The sequence below is a fragment of the Sturnira hondurensis genome, unplaced genomic scaffold, assembly GCF_014824575.4.
Source record: "Sturnira hondurensis isolate 20B ecotype Veracruz unplaced genomic scaffold, ASM1482457v3 Scaffold0000880, whole genome shotgun sequence".
Lineage (NCBI taxonomy): Eukaryota > Metazoa > Chordata > Mammalia > Chiroptera > Phyllostomidae > Sturnira > Sturnira hondurensis.
The window spans coordinates 139,810-159,510 of NW_028073511.1; the positions used below are offsets into that span (position 1 = coordinate 139,810).

Genomic DNA, 19,701 nt, shown 5'->3' on the forward strand with positions numbered 1-19,701 from the left:
CACATAACAAAATTGGTATTGGTTGATGCATATATTGCCATTTTTCTTGGTCAAAAATGGCTGGATATCGTCAGTTTCATTGCTTCAATAATATTACCAGCATGATAGTCCATGAGTTGAATGTGTATTGGATTATGAAAATGGAGTCAATTTATTACCAATGGTGGAAACAGTGGTGGAGGGGATAAAATGAAGATAACAAACCAATGACATACGTTAAACCCCACTGAAATGACTGGTTTTTTTAAAGCACAGAAACACTGGAAAAGAAGAGGGAGAACCATCAACAGAGGGGATATTCTGAGAAAATCTTGAAAGATAGGTAGAAGATGGTTTCAGATGAGCAAAGAAAAAGGATTAGAGAGCACTTCAGTCTTAGAACTCAGTGCTTCATGGTCCTCTCCTTTCTACCTACATGCATTCTCTTGGTGATCGCACACAGACCCCTACGTTAAATACTATCTGTGTGATCAAATTTATATCTCTAGCTTGGACTTCTTGAAATTTCAGATTCATACATGTAACTGACCTCTATTACTTGACATCTCCACTGAGATATCTAATAGGTCTAAACCTGTGATCTCCTCACCCCGTATCTAATCCATCCTCAGCCTTCCCCATCACACTAAGTAGCAACTTTGTTTTTCCAGATGCTCAGACAAAAAAAAATCTTTGTTTTCCTCTCATACTCACATTTACACTGTCAACAAACTCTATTATCCTCAAAATACACCCCAAATCTAATCACCTCTGATTCCTACTGCAGCATACTGGTTCAAGCCAATCATTGTCTCTCACCTGCACTATTCCAAAAAGCTGCCTAATTGGCCTCCCTGTGTTTACCCTTGTCCTCTCCATTCTAGTCTCAAAACAGCACAACAGCAGTACTTCTGCATGTGAGTCAGGTTGTGATGCTCTCCTGCTGAAAGCTGCCGAGTGGCTTCACTCAGAATTAAAGCCGACATCCCTACAATGGGCCTTTATTGTCTTACACATTCACACCTGCCTGCTCCTCATTGTAATGTTCTTACCTGATTCCATCTCCTAATACTCTCTGCTCCCCTCACTCTCTCTACTGCAGCTATATTGACCTTTCTGATGTTTCTCAAATGTTCAAAGCACATTCCCTTCTCAGATCCCTTACTCTTACTTTCCTTAAATTCTTCCCCCCAAATATTCATCCATATGGCTCATTTGATAAAAGATGTCCAAAGCACACATTATACTTGAAAATTTGGGAACATTCTCTTTGAAATGAGGTATAAGATAGGCATTCCCATTATTATTTCTTGTAGTCACTCCTGTGCTTCGGGTTCTACCCTCTGCAGTAAAAAACAAGAAAAATACAATGATTGGAATGAAAGAAAGAAAAATTTTATTCTTTATAAGTGATATAATACACTTAAAAATTCAACAAAATCTATAGAAAAATAGAATTTAGCAAGTTTCCTAGAATATGAAATCAATACAAAAAAACCTTTATTTTGATAAATCATACGAAACAGAAAATGAATTTCAGAAAGCTACCATTTATAATGTGATTTAGAGAGTGTGGTATTGGTGTAGGGATTGATGAGTAGACCAGTGGAATATAATAGAGAATGCAAAAAGAAGCTAAGGGTACCTGACAAATGGCAAAGGTGTTACTGCAAATCAGTGAGGAAGAGGCAAACTTTACAATAAATTGTTCTGGGACAACAGTTGATTAATATTTTAAAAAGGAAATTGGATGCTTAAATCATATATAAAACTTAGTTCTAGGAATTAAATGTCTAAATGTGGTAGGCAAAACTGTAAAGTTTTTTGGGAGGTAATAAAAATATCTGTTTTCACAGTAAAAGGGATTTTTAATACAAAAATTGATACTTTGTCTACTCTAAGTTAAAAACATCTGTTCATCAGTGGATACCAAAAAGAGAGAAACATCATGCCAGAAATTTGGAAACAGCATTAGCAATGTATTTTACCTACAAAGGATTACTATTCCAAATATATGAGTAAAGCCTGTGAATCAATGAGAAAGAAATAACCCAACAGAAAAATGAAGAAAAATCTTAAACAGGCATTGCACAAATGAAGAAAGCCAAATGACCCTTAATCAAAGAATTGTACATTACAAAGAGATCCCATTTTGTTCACACCAGATTAACAACAGTATAAGTAAGACATTTTTTTCCCAGCTTGGTAGCAAGATATAGAGCAACAGAAGCAATCATCCACTACTGGGAGGAGTGTACTTTGTTCGGTAGAAAAAGCATGCCTATGTATTCTCAGCTCTCCTACCTCCTGCTGTATTTTCTTCAAATTATCAAGAAGCAAAAAACGATAGTGAGATGCTGGTCTCACTCCTGCCAGATCCGCAAAAATTGGAAAGTCTGACTAAACCATGTCAGTGAGAACGTGCAGAAATTGCAACTCCTTATGTGTGTGAATTGGCAGAGCTGCTTCGAGAACAGTTTGGTAACTGGTGGTAGATGTGAAGGTGTCCCTGCTCTGAGCAGCAAGCATAGCATTTTCACTCCTCACACAGATGGCCAGAATACATGAGCAAGACTGACATGTCGTTATGACAAATTATTAGGAGCAACCCAAATATCCACTGAGAGTAGAAGGAATTTTTAAACTGGTATGTGTATGCAAGGGAATACTATACAGAACAGCCTTTTAAAATAGTGAATTAGATTTTCATGTGTCAGTACAGAAGAGTCTCAGAAAAATACTGAGCTAATGATTCAAATTTGGGGAGGATATGTTTAATATTTTATAGATTTTATAGTAAAATACAATATTTTATTCTATATATACATATAGAGGATATGTATGTGTATATATACTATTTATAGACAGATGTAGATAAATAGATACATATAAAATTTGGACATGCAAAATAACACAGTGTTCATGAACACATGCATAAGAGCAATAGTTTAAAAGTATGCATAGGAACCACAGACGTCAAGTTCAGTGTAGAGGTTACCTCAAGAGGAGGGAATGTGGATCCAAGAGGGATATACAGGGGCTCTAACTTTAGTTCTAACATTATTCTTTAGAATGAAATCTGAAGCATATTGTTAAGGTTTGACAGGTGGATGCGTGGGTATTCATTATTATTATTTTTAACTGCCTGTCTGTTAAAACATTCTTGAGCCTGGAGAATCATTTTCTAATCAAAGAGAAGAGTCCTTGCCCGTGGATCACTCCCAGCTCCAGGGTTGGGGATGGTTGAGAGAAGCAGGCCAGAGTGCGAGGTAAACCCCATGATACTACAAGTACAGTAGAAGGCAAAGGGAAAGCATTTCTACTCCATGTAAAAGCTGTAGCACAGCTATCTGATGTGGGAATCCTGGCAACGATCAACCACCAGGCAGGGGCTTGTGCTGGAGAGGGAAGCAGAGCTGCAGGTCAGACTGCAAGCCCCAGGCCTAGAGAGGAGGCTCTTCTGGTCTCCCATCACTTCCCTCAAATCACCAGAGGCAAGAATGCATCCTGCAAACAGGAGTTTGCAATATGGATAAGGAAATATATACATATGCAGTGATAACAAAGTCTCATAACATATTTGAAGGAATTAGGAAGGCACCCAAATCAGAGACCTACTACTAAACTGATTAACAGAGAAAACAGAAGAAAATTCAAAAGTAAATAAAATTAATAGCTTAAAGAGATTTAAGAATTTATCACATACAACCGATTTAAAAACAACAAGCTGCTATGACAAAAAAAACTACTGGAAAATTTGTATACTGAATATGTACATTTTAAAAAACCTCGTGAATTGGAATGAATATTTAGCTAAGACAATACATTACAAAAGGAAATAGAAAGTTTTAAAAAAACTTAGGGGTCATAGGGAGAGCTTATAAATTCCAACATCTATAATGGCAATGCCCAAAGGAGAGNAGAGACCTACTACTAAACTGATTAACAGAGAAAACAGAAGAAAATTCAAAAGTAAATAAAATTAATAGCTTAAAGAGATTTAAGAATTTATCACATACAACCGATTTAAAAACAACAAGCTGCTATGACAAAAAAAAACTACTGGAAAATTTGTATACTGAATATGTACATTTTAAAAAACCTCGTGAATTGGAATGAATATCTAGCTAAGACAATACATTACAAAAGGAAATAGAAAGTTTTAAAAAAACTTAGGGGTCATAGGGAGAGCTTTATAAATTCCAACATCTATAATGGCAATGCCCAAAGGAGAGAGAAGAAAAACTTAAGGGGGAGAGGGCAAAAAATAAAAGAAAGAAGAGCATTTCATGTAGCTGAAGATAATGAAGGTTTTCATTCTTAGAGATTAGGCAGGAGCAATGCTCATAATATGCAGGTCTTTCTTTGTGCTGGGTTTTGTAAGCAATAAATAAAAATCCCTTTGGCTCTTCTCTGTCTTACCCAGCCTCCTGATATTTCTTTCATTTTAACAAGAAAGGAGCAGAGATGTCTGATCAGAGAGGACATTCCTTATTTTGTCAGTTTTCCCAAACTTCACAGCCCCTTCCTCCCCAATCCCTACTGGAGCTGGGGCCTCCAGGTGGAGTCAAACTTCACCCCACGCATCCCTGACATGCCTGTACTTTCATTTTGACAATGCACGATGTTCAGTGTCTCGGCTATGGTGTGTAAATAATGAAACCTCTTTATATCACTGGAATTGAATATGTCTTTCTAAATAGCCAGATATGAAATTTTATATAAATGGTATTTTAATATATAATTGTTTGAGAGCATTTTGGAGAAATGGTTGCTTTTAAGAAGTAAAACTTTTCAAATTAACTGTTTTTCATACCAGGTCTTGCACAGTCAGGTTCTTGGGGCTGTTTTGATGAGTTTAACAGAATTGAATTACCCGTCTTGTCAGTGGCAGCCCAACAAATTTACATTGTTTTGACAGCAAGAAAAGAAAGAAAAAAACAGTTTATTTTTTCTGATGGTGATTGTGTTGATTTAAATCCAGAATTTGGAATCTTCTTAACAATGGTGAGAACACAGGTTTTAAATGCAGTTTGGTTGGTTTAATGGTTATAGATTTAAGCACAAGAAAGTATCCATTAGTGGGTAATGACTGATGGTCGAGGGGTAAAGAGCTATTCTTATAAATCATATGTTTTTTTAGTATTAAAAATACCCTAGACATAAGACAAAATAGTGATATGTTAATTATAATAATAGCTTCTGTTTATTGAACACTTACTATGTGTAAGGTGATGGGCTATATGTTTTCTGTATTGTATCTGACAGGGTAGCTATCGTAACAACAGCCAAATCTTAATGGCTTAATATGTCAAAGATTTGTTTCTCCCTGTCGATGGAGTTGATGGAGAGGGTAGGGTCTGCTGTTTATGCCCTTCGTCTGATACTTTCTCAATCTTTGCTGGTTTCTGTAGCCCAGGAAAAAGAGATCATGAAAGAACATGAACAATTATGCTCTGGCTCTTAGAGTTTCTGTCCAGAAGTGACACAAGTCAGAACCATAAGTGAAAGCAATTCACATGCCACACGTAACTTCAAAGGGGCAGGGGAGTGTAGTCAGGACCCGACTTTGCATGGTAGCTGTTTTATAACTGAGGTACCTGAGGCACAGAGATATTTAAAAACTTGCTCAAGTCACACAGCCAGTTAGAGAAAGATGATATCGTCTAATGTCAACACCTGGCTACTTACCCTCTACGTTTGATTTTCTCTGAAACTTAGGAAAGGGTGATGGGTATGATTTAAAACTTCCCAAATAATTCAGTAAGGTCCTAGAGCAAAGAACTGTGGCAAATTCATTTATCATGTGTTTGAGGTTTGAGGGCAGAGCTTTGGGATTCAATGTTGTACAGATAGAAAACTAAAGACACAAATAAATAGAGGTTTCTATGAATTAGAAAAGTGAAGTTAACATTGAACCAGTTTTACTTAATGTTTTTTATATGTTTTCTATTTAATTAAATCTCTAAGTTGCAAGTTAACACAAAGTACCGTGATCTTTTACCGTTAGACAGTAAGACCGTAAGATCTTAGACGGTAAGATCTCTTACCGTCCCCTGAGATCTAACTGTCCCATTGGATAAACCATAGGAAGCAAAATAAGGAAAGTTTCTGATAAGTTATATTGTAAGCAGATGTCTGGAAAGCAGTTGGGGGTAAATAATGATCCTGAAGTAATGTTATAACTTAGAAAATGGGATGAAAATACTTGTTGTGATGACTGCGGCATAGCACAAACTTCTTAAAAGAAGTTTAACGTTCTCCCTGGAGTAAGAATCATATTGGAAACATTGATTAGATACTAGGTTAGGCTGTGAATAACTGAGACATGAAAAATAGTGGCTTAACACATAAGAATTTACTCTCTTAAGATTCTTCTGTGTTTCTACTCCATCATGGTTTCCAACCTCTTGGTCACCTTATGACTAAATTACAATAGAAACATCACTGTTTTATTGCAGTTATTTCATACAGTGCATTTCTTTGCATTTCATGGTGTCACATTGGGTGGGAAATTAAATTTTTTTTCCGGGGTAAAATTTTCTTTTTTTTTCTTTCTTTTTATTTTTTAATATATTTTATTGATTATACCATTACAGTTGTTCTATTCCCCCCCTGCATTCCCCTCCACCCGCACACTCCCTCCCCCACTATTCTTCCCCCTTAGTTTATAACCATGTGTCTCAAGTTCTTTAGATTCTGTATTTCCCCCACTATTCTCGCCCTTCCCCTATCTATTTTCTACCTACCATCTATGCTATTTTCTGTGCCTTCTCCCCCCTTTTCCTCCTCCCACCCCCCTGTTGCTAACCCTCCATGTGTTCTTCATTTCTATGGTTCCACTCCTGATCTAGCTGTCCTCTTGGTTTGCTTTTGTTTTAGGTGTGGTTGTTAATAACTGGGTGTTTGCTGTCCTTTCACTGTTAATATTTTTCATCTTCTTTTTCTTATATAAGTCCCTTTAGCATTTCATATAATAAGGGCTTGGTGATGATGAACTCCTTGAACTTGACCTTATCTGAGAAGCACTTTATCTGTCCTTCCATTCTAAATGAAAGTTTTGCTGGATAAAGCAATCTTGGCTGTAGGTCTTTGGATTTCATGACTTGGAATACTTCTTTCCAGCCCCTTCTTGCCTGTAAGGTCTCTTTTGAGAAATCCGCTGACAGTCTGATGGGTACTCCTTTGTAGGTGACTGTCCCCTTATCCCTTGCTGCTTCTAGGATTCTCTCCTTCATTTTGGTCTTGGCTAATGTAATTATGATGTGCCTTGGTGTGTTCCTTCTTGGGTCCAACTTCTTTGGCACTCTCTGAGCTTCCTGGATTTCCTGGAAGTCTATTTCCTTTGCCAGACTGGGGAAGTTCTCCTTTATTATTTGTTCAAATAAGTGTTCCACTCGTGGCTGTTTCTTTCCCCCCTTCTGGTACCCCTATACTTTGGATGTTGGAACGTTTAAAGATGTCCTGGAGGTTCCTAAGCCTCTCCTCATTGTTTTGAATTCTCATTTCTTCATTCTTTTCTGGTTGGATGTTTCGTTCTTCCTTCTGGTCCATTCCATTGATTTGAGTCTCAGGTTCCTTTCCATCGCTGTTGGTTTCCTGGACATCTCCATTCATTTCAATTAGTTTAGCCTTCATATGTTCCTCTAATTTGTGACTATAATCTACCAATTCTGTGAGCATCCTGATAAATAGTGTCTTAAATTGGGCTTCTGAGAGGCTGGCAATCTGTTGGTCGCTTAGAGTTATTGGCTCTGGGACTTTGAGTTCTTCTTGCTCCATCTTCTGGGCTGTTCGTGCCTGTTAAGTAGCAGGATCGGAGCCCTAGGTTTTCACCAGAGCAGGGCAACTCAGTCGCTGGGTTGTGACGTTGTATGTGGGGGCGGGGTCAAAGAGGGACAATGGCTTCCCGTCTGCCGCCTGCTGCCTTGGCCCCCACTGCCACCGCAGCCACCACCGTCACCAGGCCCACGTGTTTCATTCCACTGCACTCGAGTGTGCCACCGCTGTCAGCCCTCCACCACTGGGTTCGCCCCCTGGGGCCTGCGTGGTCCGTCTCACTGTGCGTGAATGTGCGACCTTGGTCAGTCTGACCCGCACCCCGACTGATTCCGGGCTGCCTGCGCGCCTAGGTCGGGGGATCTGTCCTGCCTGACCCAGCTCCGCTGCTGGCTCCGCCTCTCTTACCGTCCCAGTTGAACAGTTCGTAGCTGTCGGACTTCCGTATAATTCCGTTTTCTGGTCTTTGGGTGTATCATAGTTCTCCAAAACTTTTGTTGTATTCAAACTTGGTTGTGGGAGAAGGCACAGTGTTTCCACCTATGCCTCCATCTTGGCGGAAGTCAGAAATTTAATTTTTAATCTGGGTAGTGATGCTCCTGGCTTGCAGCTGGGTGTCTGTGACTAAGGAAGGAGAAAAGAAGTACTGATAGGCAACCAGCAATCTCTGTATTCTCAGCATAGAGCAAGGTATCTTGCCCATTGACAGTACCCAGTAAATTGTCAGGGCTTATGGGTGTCTAGTGTACTTTTCCCAAGTAACTGATCTCTCTTTGCCTTGTTTGTCTTTGAACCCCTAAGACTTTGGGGTCTGACCTGTCCTCAGCCTTATGAGGACTTAACTTCCTTTCTAGCTCTACATTTGTCCTTTTCAGTATTTTTCTTACCACACCTGTTTTTATTTCCTCTCACCACCACGGGTTTTCAAAATGGTACTTTGTCAGCCAAAGAACTCTATAATTTTGATTGAAAAGAATAATTGAAGAGAAAATAAAAATTACCTAAGTACATCAGTGTGAAATCCTGAATTTTCTTCTTTCAATAACACATTTTGAATCATAATTATCTAGGAATTTATTCATTTTTTAATTTTCTGTTTTCTTAACTAATAGATAAATAGATGCTTAAGTTTTGCTACACAAAGTGGTATGTATGTGTCTTTTTTTAGTATAATGGAAATATGTAAGAGAGTGATGTAATATCAATTAAAAATTAAATACTTTTAACTTTTAGAACCCTGGATATGCTGGGCGCCAGGAACTACCAGAAAACTTAAAAATCCAGTTTAGAACAGTCGCTATGATGGTTCCGGATAGACAGGTATTCATTGGGGTTTAAACATGTGATTTATGTTCTTGTTTTTCATACAAGTTGTTGAAAATCTCACTGTATTAATTTTTCAGATCATTATGCGAGTTAAACTTGCAAGCTGTGGTTTTCTTGAAAATGTAATCTTGGCTCAAAAGTTTTATGTTCTTTACAAACTCTGTGAGGAGCAACTTACTAAGCAGGTAACTGCACATTTATTTTTTCCCCTAGATATAAAACTTGATATTTTACTTAGCAATTTTACTTGATATTTTACTTAGATATTTTACTTGATAAATGCTAATCAGCAAGCTTAAAAAAATCCCACTGACTCTTTTCTAAAGTGTATTTGTAATTACTTTGCCCTATTGGTTATGCATTTTAAATACCTGTTTATTTTTGAATAATTATAAAATCACCAAAAGTTGCAAAGAAATGTATCGGGAGGGTCCATGTATTCATTATCCTACTTCCTTCAAAGTTGAAATCTTATGACTACAGTACAGTAACAAAACCAGATAATGGACATTGATGCAATCCAGAGTTTGTTAATATTTCACTCACTGTGTGTGTGTGTGTGCAATTATATTGCATGTGTAGATTCATAAAGCCACCACCACAGTCAACATACAGACCTGTTTTATCACTACAGGGTTCCCTCATGCTACCCCTTTCACAGCCACAGCCACCTCTCTCCCAAACCCCTAACCTCCTGCAGCCACGAATCCCCTCTCCATCTCCGTAATTTTATTTCAAGAAATGTTATATAATTGGGGTTACACAGTATATAATCTGTTATGTATTTTAAACCTGCCTTTCAGACTGCATCAGACTGTCTTATTCTAAGAGGACATTTAAAGTGTGAATACGGTATAGTACAGCTTGATCTTTCCAATGGAATGATCACTTTTCAGTTAAATACAAGGTGAAAGAATTTAGCTAATAAAACTTTGCAGCTCAGCTACTCCAAGACTATAGCATATATGTATCAGAATACTTACCTATATGTATATAGTAGGCCTTCAGTTAGAGCTTTTCAATTAAATGCTCTTCTTCCCTCTGTTCCCATTCTAGGTTCATTATGACTTTGGGTTGAGAAATATCCTATCTGTGTTGAGGACACTTGGATCTCAGAAAAGAGCCAGACCAGAAGACAGTGAATTAAGCATTGTCATGAGAGGACTAAGAGATATGAACCTTTCTAAATTGGTATCTCTCTTCTCTGAGTTTATTCCTCTTTCCAGAATTTGACCTGGTTTCTTTCTACTTGGCCGACAAGTGGGGGTTGGCTCATGTTAGGCTGTGAGCATCAGTAATTACAGGGAGTATGTGACTCCCCATGGCCTGTATGACCCGTGAGGGCTGGCAATGCATCTTCTTGTTGGGCGTGTGCTGTAAAACAGGCTTCATCAGTGGGCTTCATCCCCCCAATTTCAGCCCAGTACTCTACCATTGTTCATAATGGGACATGTTCTAAACATGAACATCTGGATTCACAGAGAACCACGAGAACTTTTTGCTTTGTCTGTATATGCTTGGTTCATCTCAGCTATGTCTCCCCCAAAACATCAGCATTATTTCTGTTTTCTGAAAATGCATTGAATGTTTGCTGTGGAGATTATAATAGCTTTTGCCCTGATTTCACTCTTGTCACAGTGAGCCAGGCTGTTTTGAACTAGCTAATGGGCAGGTTCATGTGGTATTTATTCAAGGGACTCTCTATATGGTGTCCATACTCTGGGAGAACAAGGTTGGAGAAGAAATGGTTCTAAGGAAGCTCACATTGTAGTTATAAAAACAGACCATTAACCCCTGTCTAGTTCATGACTATTATAGAACCTTTTGGGGGATATTGTCTTGTTTGAGTCTCATAGCCACTCTGTGGGGTTTAGATGGCCAGTGTGCTTATTGCCATTTTACTTAGGAGGGAACCAAGACTCAGAGTTTGGAGAACCCATCCACAAGCACAGTCAGTTGAGAAACTGGAACAAAAGTCCATGAGACCTTCTGATGCCAATTTTTCTCCTCCTTCCAGTACACCTCACTGCTTCCCTTGAGGATTCTTGAGACTCATAGGCAAGAATTCTGGAAGCTAAGTGAAATAACCCAGGTGGTGAAAGACAAATACCATATGATATCACCTATAAGTGGAAGCTAATTGACAAAACAAACAATCAAGCAAATAATCAGAGATACTGAAATTAAGAACAGACTGACAGTAACCAGAGGGGAGGTGGGAGGGGATAATGGGGGGAAAGGGGGAAGGGTTTTCAGGAACATCTATAAAGGACACAAAGACAAAACCAAAGGAGGGTAGGATCAAGGGTGAGAAGTGGGGATACCTGGAGTAAGGGGGAGAGGTGGGAGGAAATTGGAGACACCTGTACTTGAACCACAATAAAAAAAAGTTTTAAAAAAAGAAGTGAGAACTGTGCTCTGATGGTTATCCAGCTGATGTTGGATGAGCCAGTCATGCAGAGCCATGTATATTTTCCTAATTTAAACAAATATTAACATTTTATTTCATGGGATTGGGACTGTTAATTGCATGTTTTTAAGGTTAATGTGTATACCTGTCTGTGAGAAGCAGAACATTCATATGGTAAAGTAATGAGATCAAACCTTGGAGTGGTAGACTATAGAAGACTTTGAATGCAAAGAATTTTGGGTGCAATGCTATACGTAATGTGCATTCAGTGGCAGTGTTCAGGAGAAAGTACTACAGGATACAAGTTTGGGGAGGAGAGTAATAAATTATTCTCCAGGCATGAAGTGACAGGTGCTATGGTGCTTCATGGTTGGTCCGTGAACATTTGTCAACTGAATGAGTAAATTTATTCTGTGCCATCTTAGGTTGATGAAGATGAACCACTGTTCCTCAGCTTAATCAATGACCTGTTTCCAGGATTGCAACTGGATAGTAATACTTACTCGGAACTACAAGCTGCAGTAGGAAACCAGGTTCAGTTAGAAGGTTTGATAAACCATCCACCCTGGAATCTCAAACTTGTGCAGGTGAAGAAACTTGAATCTATTATTAGTATAATATAAGCATGTGTTGTTGTATGTTTTTTTTTACCCACTTGGAATGACATCTAGTTGCCAAAATAGGATGGGGAGGGCATAACTTCAGAATATAATATAATTTTTTTCTCCAGTGGAAATTTTATTTTTTTAGATTTTATTCAGAGAGTTGGCTTACCAGCAGAAAGCTGAATATTATAGAATTTTAAAAAATATTTTATTTATTTATCTTTATAGGGGGAGGGAAGGAGAGAAGGAGAGAAATATCAATGTATGGTTGCCTCTCGTGAGTCCCCTGCTGGGAACTGGCCCGCAACTGAGGCATGTGCCCTGACTGGGAATCGAACCTCGATCGTGTGGTTTGCAGGCTTGCGCTCAATCCACTGAGCTACACAGAATATAATATAATTTTTAAAAATTGGATTAGGTTAGCTTTATAAAAATCCCATAATTGAGTATTATTCTTATTTCTCTGGGACCAGTAAAAAGCTTCATTACAGACTAAGTTCTGTTTTGTTTTTCCGATTTTAAAACATTTCATTGTTCTCCAAGTACAGTTGTTTGCCCTTTCTCCCCACCTCTCCCCACTACCTCAGCCATCCCCACCTCCATCCCCTGATTCCATCCCTCTGTTGGTTTTGTCCATGTGTCCTGTATAGTTGCTCGAGAAAACACTTCACCCTTCTCCCCCACCCCATTATCCTCTCCCACCTCCCCTCTGGTTACTGTCAGTTTGTTCTTAATTTCATTGTCTGTGGTTATATTTTGCTTGCTTGTTTGTTTTGTTGATTAGGTTCCTAAAGCATAAGGATGGAGCAACTGGACAGTTCACCAAACTAGGTCCTTAACAGTGCTCGTAAACTTGATGCGCCCTACTAGGGAGCTTGGGTAACACTATGGTTGGGTGACCATATATAAATAATTATTAATAGTACCTTCTTTCATCTTCAAAATCTCATTTAAAAATATTTATTTTATTGTTGTTCGAGTTCATTTGTCTCCATTTTCATACCACCACGACTCCTGCCCTGCTCCACCCTTCCCCACCTCCCACCTTCGAATTTACCCCTCTTGGCTTTGCCCTTGGGTCCCTTATACATGTTCCTTGATGGCCCTTCCCCTATTATCCCCTATTATCCCTCGACCCACTCCTCTCTGGTTACTGTCAGTTTGTTCTTTATTCCAGTGTCTCTGGTTGTATTTTGATTGCTTGTTTTGTTGATTAGGTTCCACCGATAGGTGAGACCATATGGTATTTCTCTTTTACTGCCTGGCTTATTTCACTTAGCGTAATGCTCTCCAGATACATCCATGCTGTCGTGAAGGGTAGGAGCTCCTTCTTTCTGCTGTGTAGTATTCCATTGTGTAAATGTACCATCATTTTTTGATTCACTCATTTACTGATGGGCACTTAGGTTGCTTCCAGCACTTGGCTATTGTAAATTGTGCTGATATGAACATTGGGGTGCATAGGTTCTCTTGAATTAGTGATTCAGGATTCTTAGGGTATAATCCCAGCAGTGGAATTGGCAGGTGAAATGGTAGTTCCATTTTCAGTTTTCTGAGGAAATTCCAAACTGTTTTCCACAGTGGCTGCATCAGTCTGCATTCCCACAAACAGTGCACTAGGATCCCTTTTTTCCACAACCTCTCCAGCACTTGTTGTTTGTTGCTTTGTTTATGATGGCCATTCTGACCAGTGTGAAGTGGTATCTCATTGTGGTTTCAATTTGCATCTCTCTGATAGCTGGCGATACTGAGCATCTTTTCCTGTGTCTCTGGGTCCTCTGTATGTCCTCCTTGGAGAAGTGTCTGTTTAAGTCTTTTGCCCCTTTTTTAATTGGGTTGCTTGTCTTCTTAGAGTGGAGTCATGTAAGTTCTTTATGTATTTTGGCGATCAAACCTTTGTCTGAGGTATCATTGGCAAATATGTTTTCCCATACAGTTGGTCTCTTTTTATTTTAATACTGTTTTCCTTAGTTGTGTAGAAGCTTTGTATTTTTGTGAGATCCCATTTGTTTATTCTTTCCTTTATGGCCCTTGCTCTAGGGGACATATCAGTAACACTGTTGCTTGTGAAATAGCTGAGATTTTCCTGCCTGTGTTCTCCTCTAGGACTTTAATGCTATCACAGCTTTATTTAAATCTTTTATCCACCTTGAATTTATTTTGGTGTATGGTGTAAGTTGGTGCTCGAGTTTCATTTTTTTATAGGTAGCTGTCTAGCTCTCCCAACACCATTCGTTGAAGAGGCTATTGTTACTCCATTTTATGTTGCTGCCCCCTTTGTCAAATATTAATTGACCATAGAGTCTTGGGTTTATTTCTGGGCTCTCTATCCTGTTCCACTGGTCCATGTGCCTGTTTTTATGCCAGTACCAGGCTGTTTTGATTACGGTGACCTTGTAATACAGTTTGGTATCAGGTATTGTGATCCCTCCTACTTTGTTCTTCTTTCTCAAAATTGCAGCTGATATTCGAGGTCTTTTATGGTTCCATATAAATTTTTGAAGTGTTTGTTCTATGTCTGTGAAATATGCCATTGGCACTTTAATAGGTATTGCATTAAATCTGTAAATTGCTTTGGGTAGTATGGACATTTTGATGATGTTAATTCTTCCAGTCCGTGAACATGGTATATGTTTCCATTTGTTTGTGTCTTCCTTGATTTCTTTCTTCCGTGTTGTGTAGTTTTCTGCATACAGGTCTTTTACCTCCTTGGTTAGGTTTATTCCTAGGTATTTTATTTTTCTTTTTGCTGTATCAAATGGGATTTTTTCTTTTTTGCTGTATCAAAAGCAGAGTTTGGGAGTCTGCTTCTGCTGTTTCATTATTAGTATACAAAAATACCTTTGATTTCTGGATATCGACTTTGTATCCCACTTTTTGCCAAGTTCAAATATTAGGTTGAGCAGTTTTTTGGCTGAATCTGTAGGATTTTTTATGTATACTATCATGTTATCTACAAACAATGACAGTTTTGTTTCCTTCTTTCTGATTTGGATGCCTTGTATTTCCTTTTCTTGTCTAATTGATGTGGCTAAAACGTCCAATGCTGTGTTGAATAGAAGTGGTGAAAGTGGGCAACCTTGTCTTGTTCCTGATCTTAGTGGAAAAGACTTTAGTTTTTGCCCTTTGAGTATGATGTTGGCTGTAGGTCTTTCATAAATGGCCTTTATTATATTGAGGAATGCTCCCTTTATTCCCACTTTGCTGAGTGTTTTCATCATAAATGGGTGCTGTACCTTATCAAATGCTTTTCCCACATGTATTGAAATGATCATGTGATTTTTGTCTTTGCTTTTGTTTATGTGATGTATTACATTTACTGATGTGTGGATATTGAACCATCCTTGCATCCCTGGAATGAATCCCACTTGGTCATTGTGTATGATGTTTTTACTATATTGTTGGATGCGGTTTGTCAATATTTTGTTGAGGATTTTAGCGTCTATGTTCATCAGCAATATTGGTCTGAAGTTTTCTTTCTTTGTTGTGTCTTTATCTGGTTTTGGGATTAGGATGATGCTGGCTTCATAAAAAGAGTTTGGGAGTCTTCCATCATTTTGGATTTTTTGGCATAGTCTGAGAAAGATAAAAGTTACCTCTTCTTTAAATGCTTTGTAGAATTCTCCTGTGAAACCATCGGGTCCAGGGCTTTTGTGTGTCAGGAGTTTTTTGATTACTGCTTCAATTTCATCTGCTGTTATTAGTCTGTTCAGGCTTTCTGGCTTCTTCACTGAGTTTTGGAAGATTATATTTTCCTAGAAATTTGTCCATTTCACCTAGGTTTTCAAATTTCTCGGCATACAGTTCTTCATAGTAATTTTTTACAATACTTTGTATTTCTGTGGTGTCAGTTTGTAATCTCTCCTCTTTCATTTTTGATTGTATTTATTTGGTTCCTCTCTCTTCCTTGGTGAGTCTGCTTAAAGGCTTGTCGATTTTATCTTTTCAAAAAACCAGCTCCTGGATTGATTGATTCTTAGAATTGTGCTTTTAGTCTCTATGTTATTCAGTTCTGCTGTGATCTTGGTTATTTCCTTCCTTCTACTTGCTTTGGGCTATCTTTGTTGTTGTTCCTTTGAAATATTTCTATTTTTTTTAGGTAGGCCTGTATCGCTATGAACTTTTCTCTCAGGACTGCCTCCACTGTGTCCTATAAGTTTGGGTTGTTGTGAGTTTATTTTCATTTGCTTCCAGAAACTTTGATTACCTCCTTGATCTCATTCTTGACCCATTCATTGTTTGATAGCATGCTATTCATTCTCCATGAATCTGGGGGGTTTGAGTTTTTTTCTTGAGGTTGGTTTCTAATTTCAGTCCCTTGTGGTCTGAGAAAATGCTTGATGTGATTTCAATTTTCTTGAATTTGTTGAGGCTGGCTTTGTGTCCTGTTATATAGTCTGTCTTTGAAAATGTTCCGTGTACATTTGAAAAAGAATGTGTACTTTGCTTCTTTGGGACTAAAGGTTCTATATATATCAGTTAAGTCCATTTGATCTAGGGCATTGTTCAATGGATACTGCAATATCCTTGTTCATATTTTGTTTGGAAGATCTATCCATTTTTGACAGTGGGGTGTTAAAATCCCTACTGTAAGTGTGCTATTGCCTATATCTTTCTTGAAGTCCTCCAAGTTTTTTCTTATATATTTAGGTGCTCCTATGTTGGGTGCATATATATTTACAACATTTATGTCTTCTTGGTGAATTATCCTGTTGAGTATTATGAAATGTCCTTCTGTGTCTCTTTTGTCTTTAAATATATTTTGTCTGATAAAAGTATTCCAACCCTGGCTTTTTCCCCCCTATCCATTTGCTTGGAATATTTTTTTCCAACCTTTCACTTCCAGTCTATGTAGGCCTTTTTTTCATGAGGTATCTCTTGTAGGCAGCATGTGTGTATGGGTCATGTTTTCTTATCTATTCAGCTACTGTATGTCTTTTGTTTGGTGCATTTAATCCATTAACATTTAGGTTATTATTTGTGGTATTTATTTATTGCCCCCCTTTGTACCTGTGTTCCTCTCTCTCTCTCCCTTGTTTCTTTCCTCTTCTTTTGGCAGTTCCTTGAGCATATCTTGAAGTGCTGGTTTGGTGGAGGTGTATTCTTTTAGCCTTCTTTTGTTTGGGAAATTCCTTGTTCCACCTTCCATTTTAATTGACAGCCTTGCTAGGTAGAGTAGTCTCAGTTGCAGGCCTTTATTTTTCATTGCTTGGAATATTCCTTGTCATTCTCTCCTGGATTGGAGTGTTTCTGTTGAGAAATCAGCTGCTAGTCTTATTGGTGCCCCTTGTATGTTACTTGTTGTTTCCCCCTTGCTGCTTTTAGGATTCTCTCTTCATCTTTAAAAGTTGGTATTTTAATTATGATGTGTCTTGGAGTGGGCCTTTTTGGATTCATCTTGATTGGAGCCCTCTGTGCTTCCTGAACTTGTGTGGGTTTTTTTTTTTCCCTCTCCAGATTTGGAAAGTTTTCTGTCATTATTTTTTCAAATAGGGTTTCTATTCCTTGTTCCTTTTCTTCTCCTTCTGATATCCCTATGATTCAAATGTTGTTGCATTTCACGTTATCTTGGAATTCTCTTAAGCTATCTTCATATTTTTTGAGTCTTATTTTGTGTAGCTGCTTTACCTGGGTATTTCTTTCCACCTTGTCTTCCAGCTCACTAATTCAGTCCTCTGCTTCATCCAGCCTCCTTGTAATTTGTTCTAGTGTGTTTTTTATTTCAGAAATTGTATTCTTCATTCCTTCCTTGTTTTTTTAAAATAGTTTTATTTCCTTTTTCATATTGTTGTAGTTATCACTCAGTTCCTTGTAGTTGTCTGTGTGTTCCTTGGGCATCCTTATAACCATTATTTTGGATTCTATATCTGATAGTTTGCTTACCTCCATTTCATTTAGCTTTTAGTGGGGAGTCTTCCATTAGATTGCAGCTTCCTTTAGATTGCAGGTTCTTTTTTTGTCTCCCCATTTTAGGTGACTCTATTTGTTTGTTTCTGTGCTTCCTGATGTTCCACTTTGCTAGTTATCTTTGTAGGGTGAACTTCTGTGGTAGGAGTTCTGTGGGATTCAGGGGTATGGGTTTTTTATCTCCTTTTCTGAATGCTCTAATGTTGCCCTTTCTTCTGTGTGTGTGGGCTCTCTTGTACTTGGATTTTTACTTATTGGTGGTTTCTTTGTTGGTGGGTTCCCTCCTCCAGCAGGTATATTAGTGATCATAGCTCCCATCTAATCTTGTATGTGATCAGTGGCAGGGGGAAGGAAAAATGGGTTGAGACAGCAAGAGAGTATTATATGGGATTTAAAGTATCAACAAGTAGAGAAGAAATAGTAGATACTTTGAATAAATATAGTGTTAACTGTGATATTTCGCCCAACTAGTCACTTTTTTAAAAAGATGAAAAACAGATAAAACTTTGGTTAGAAAGGAGAAGGATTGTGAGCTGAATCCAGAAAACAGAGCATTCGTACGAAGTTAGATGATGAGATACAGTGAGAGTGAAGGATAGAAAGTAGGCGTAGTGTGTGAGAGAATAGAGTTAACCACAAAAATAATAAAGCTCAGGAAGATAGTGAAATGGGCTAAGACCATGAAGGGGTGCTGTGTATTATTTACAATTGTATGGAACAACAATTATTTACAATGATACTGGAACAAGAATAATGTGACAGGAACTATATGATCTGAATAATAGGAATAGAAAGTACATGGCCAAGAGTAGGGTGTTATTGGAACATGAGTCAAGTGAAAGACGGAAAATTAAAATACAATATGAAAGAGAGAACAAGGAAAACTGGAGAGAGAGTGTTTAGATGGCGACAGAGTAGCATGGAGGGAACCAAGCTCCCATGCATCTGGTAGAAAATCTGGGCGGATCAACTGAAGAACAGCTTAATCAACCAACAATTCCCCAACATTTATGAAAATAAGAGACCAGAGAGTGTGACAGAGGAACCAGACAGCTGCAAGTCGGCAAGGACTCCAGAAGGCGAGTGAGGACAAAAGTGGCTGCGCCCGGGCGCGCCCAAGGCGGGCGACCTCCGGCGGAGCGTGAGTACGGACAAGAAGCGGCGTGCAGTCTGGGCCGGCACCATCAGTGGGAAACAGAGGCCCCATCTGAATCCAGGGCTGGGGTGCCTGTGACGGAGGGAACTCCAGAGGCCCGGCACCCAATGGGCCGGCAACAGACTCCTTGGGAGAGAACTGACTCCCCCGCTCCCCCTCTAGGCAGGCAGGTTAATACTGGGCAGAGACCTGTGGGCTTAAGTTAACGTAAAGGGTGGCAACTGCGGACTCTGTGGTCACCAGACTGCCAGCCCACCAGCCTGACAGCCCGGGGGATTTAAGAAGGACACTGCCGTTGCAGATCTTTTGGGATTGGGCCGGGCTGAGAGGCAGGCTTTGTGGAGAAGTCTCTATTGGAAAGTGAACTGAGGTGCTCTGCGACAGCAGCTTGCCTCACGGCCCAACCACCCAGCAGCCATCCAGGGGAGGGGTGGGAACACCTGGGTCCCGCCACGGGACTGAGAAGGACAGTGCCAGATACTGCAGGAAACAGGCAGCCTCCCAGGGGTGTGGGCGCCCACATCCTAATCTGGCAGCCT

At 38.9% G+C, this 19,701-nt stretch overlaps 1 protein-coding gene across 1 annotated transcript in view; it reads left to right on the top strand.

Moving 5' to 3' along the window:
• DNAH8 (dynein axonemal heavy chain 8) overlaps window positions 1-19,701 on the top strand; it is a 303,075-nt gene that overhangs the window by 118,461 nt on the left and 164,913 nt on the right. Inside the window, exons 42-46 of the mRNA XM_037051914.1 lie at window positions 4,799-4,986; window positions 8,992-9,078; window positions 9,162-9,269; window positions 10,141-10,275; window positions 11,920-12,081. Coding sequence (XP_036907809.1) covers window positions 4,799-4,986; window positions 8,992-9,078; window positions 9,162-9,269; window positions 10,141-10,275; window positions 11,920-12,081 — 680 coding nt within the window. The remainder of the gene's footprint in view (window positions 1-4,798; window positions 4,987-8,991; window positions 9,079-9,161; window positions 9,270-10,140; window positions 10,276-11,919; window positions 12,082-19,701) is intronic.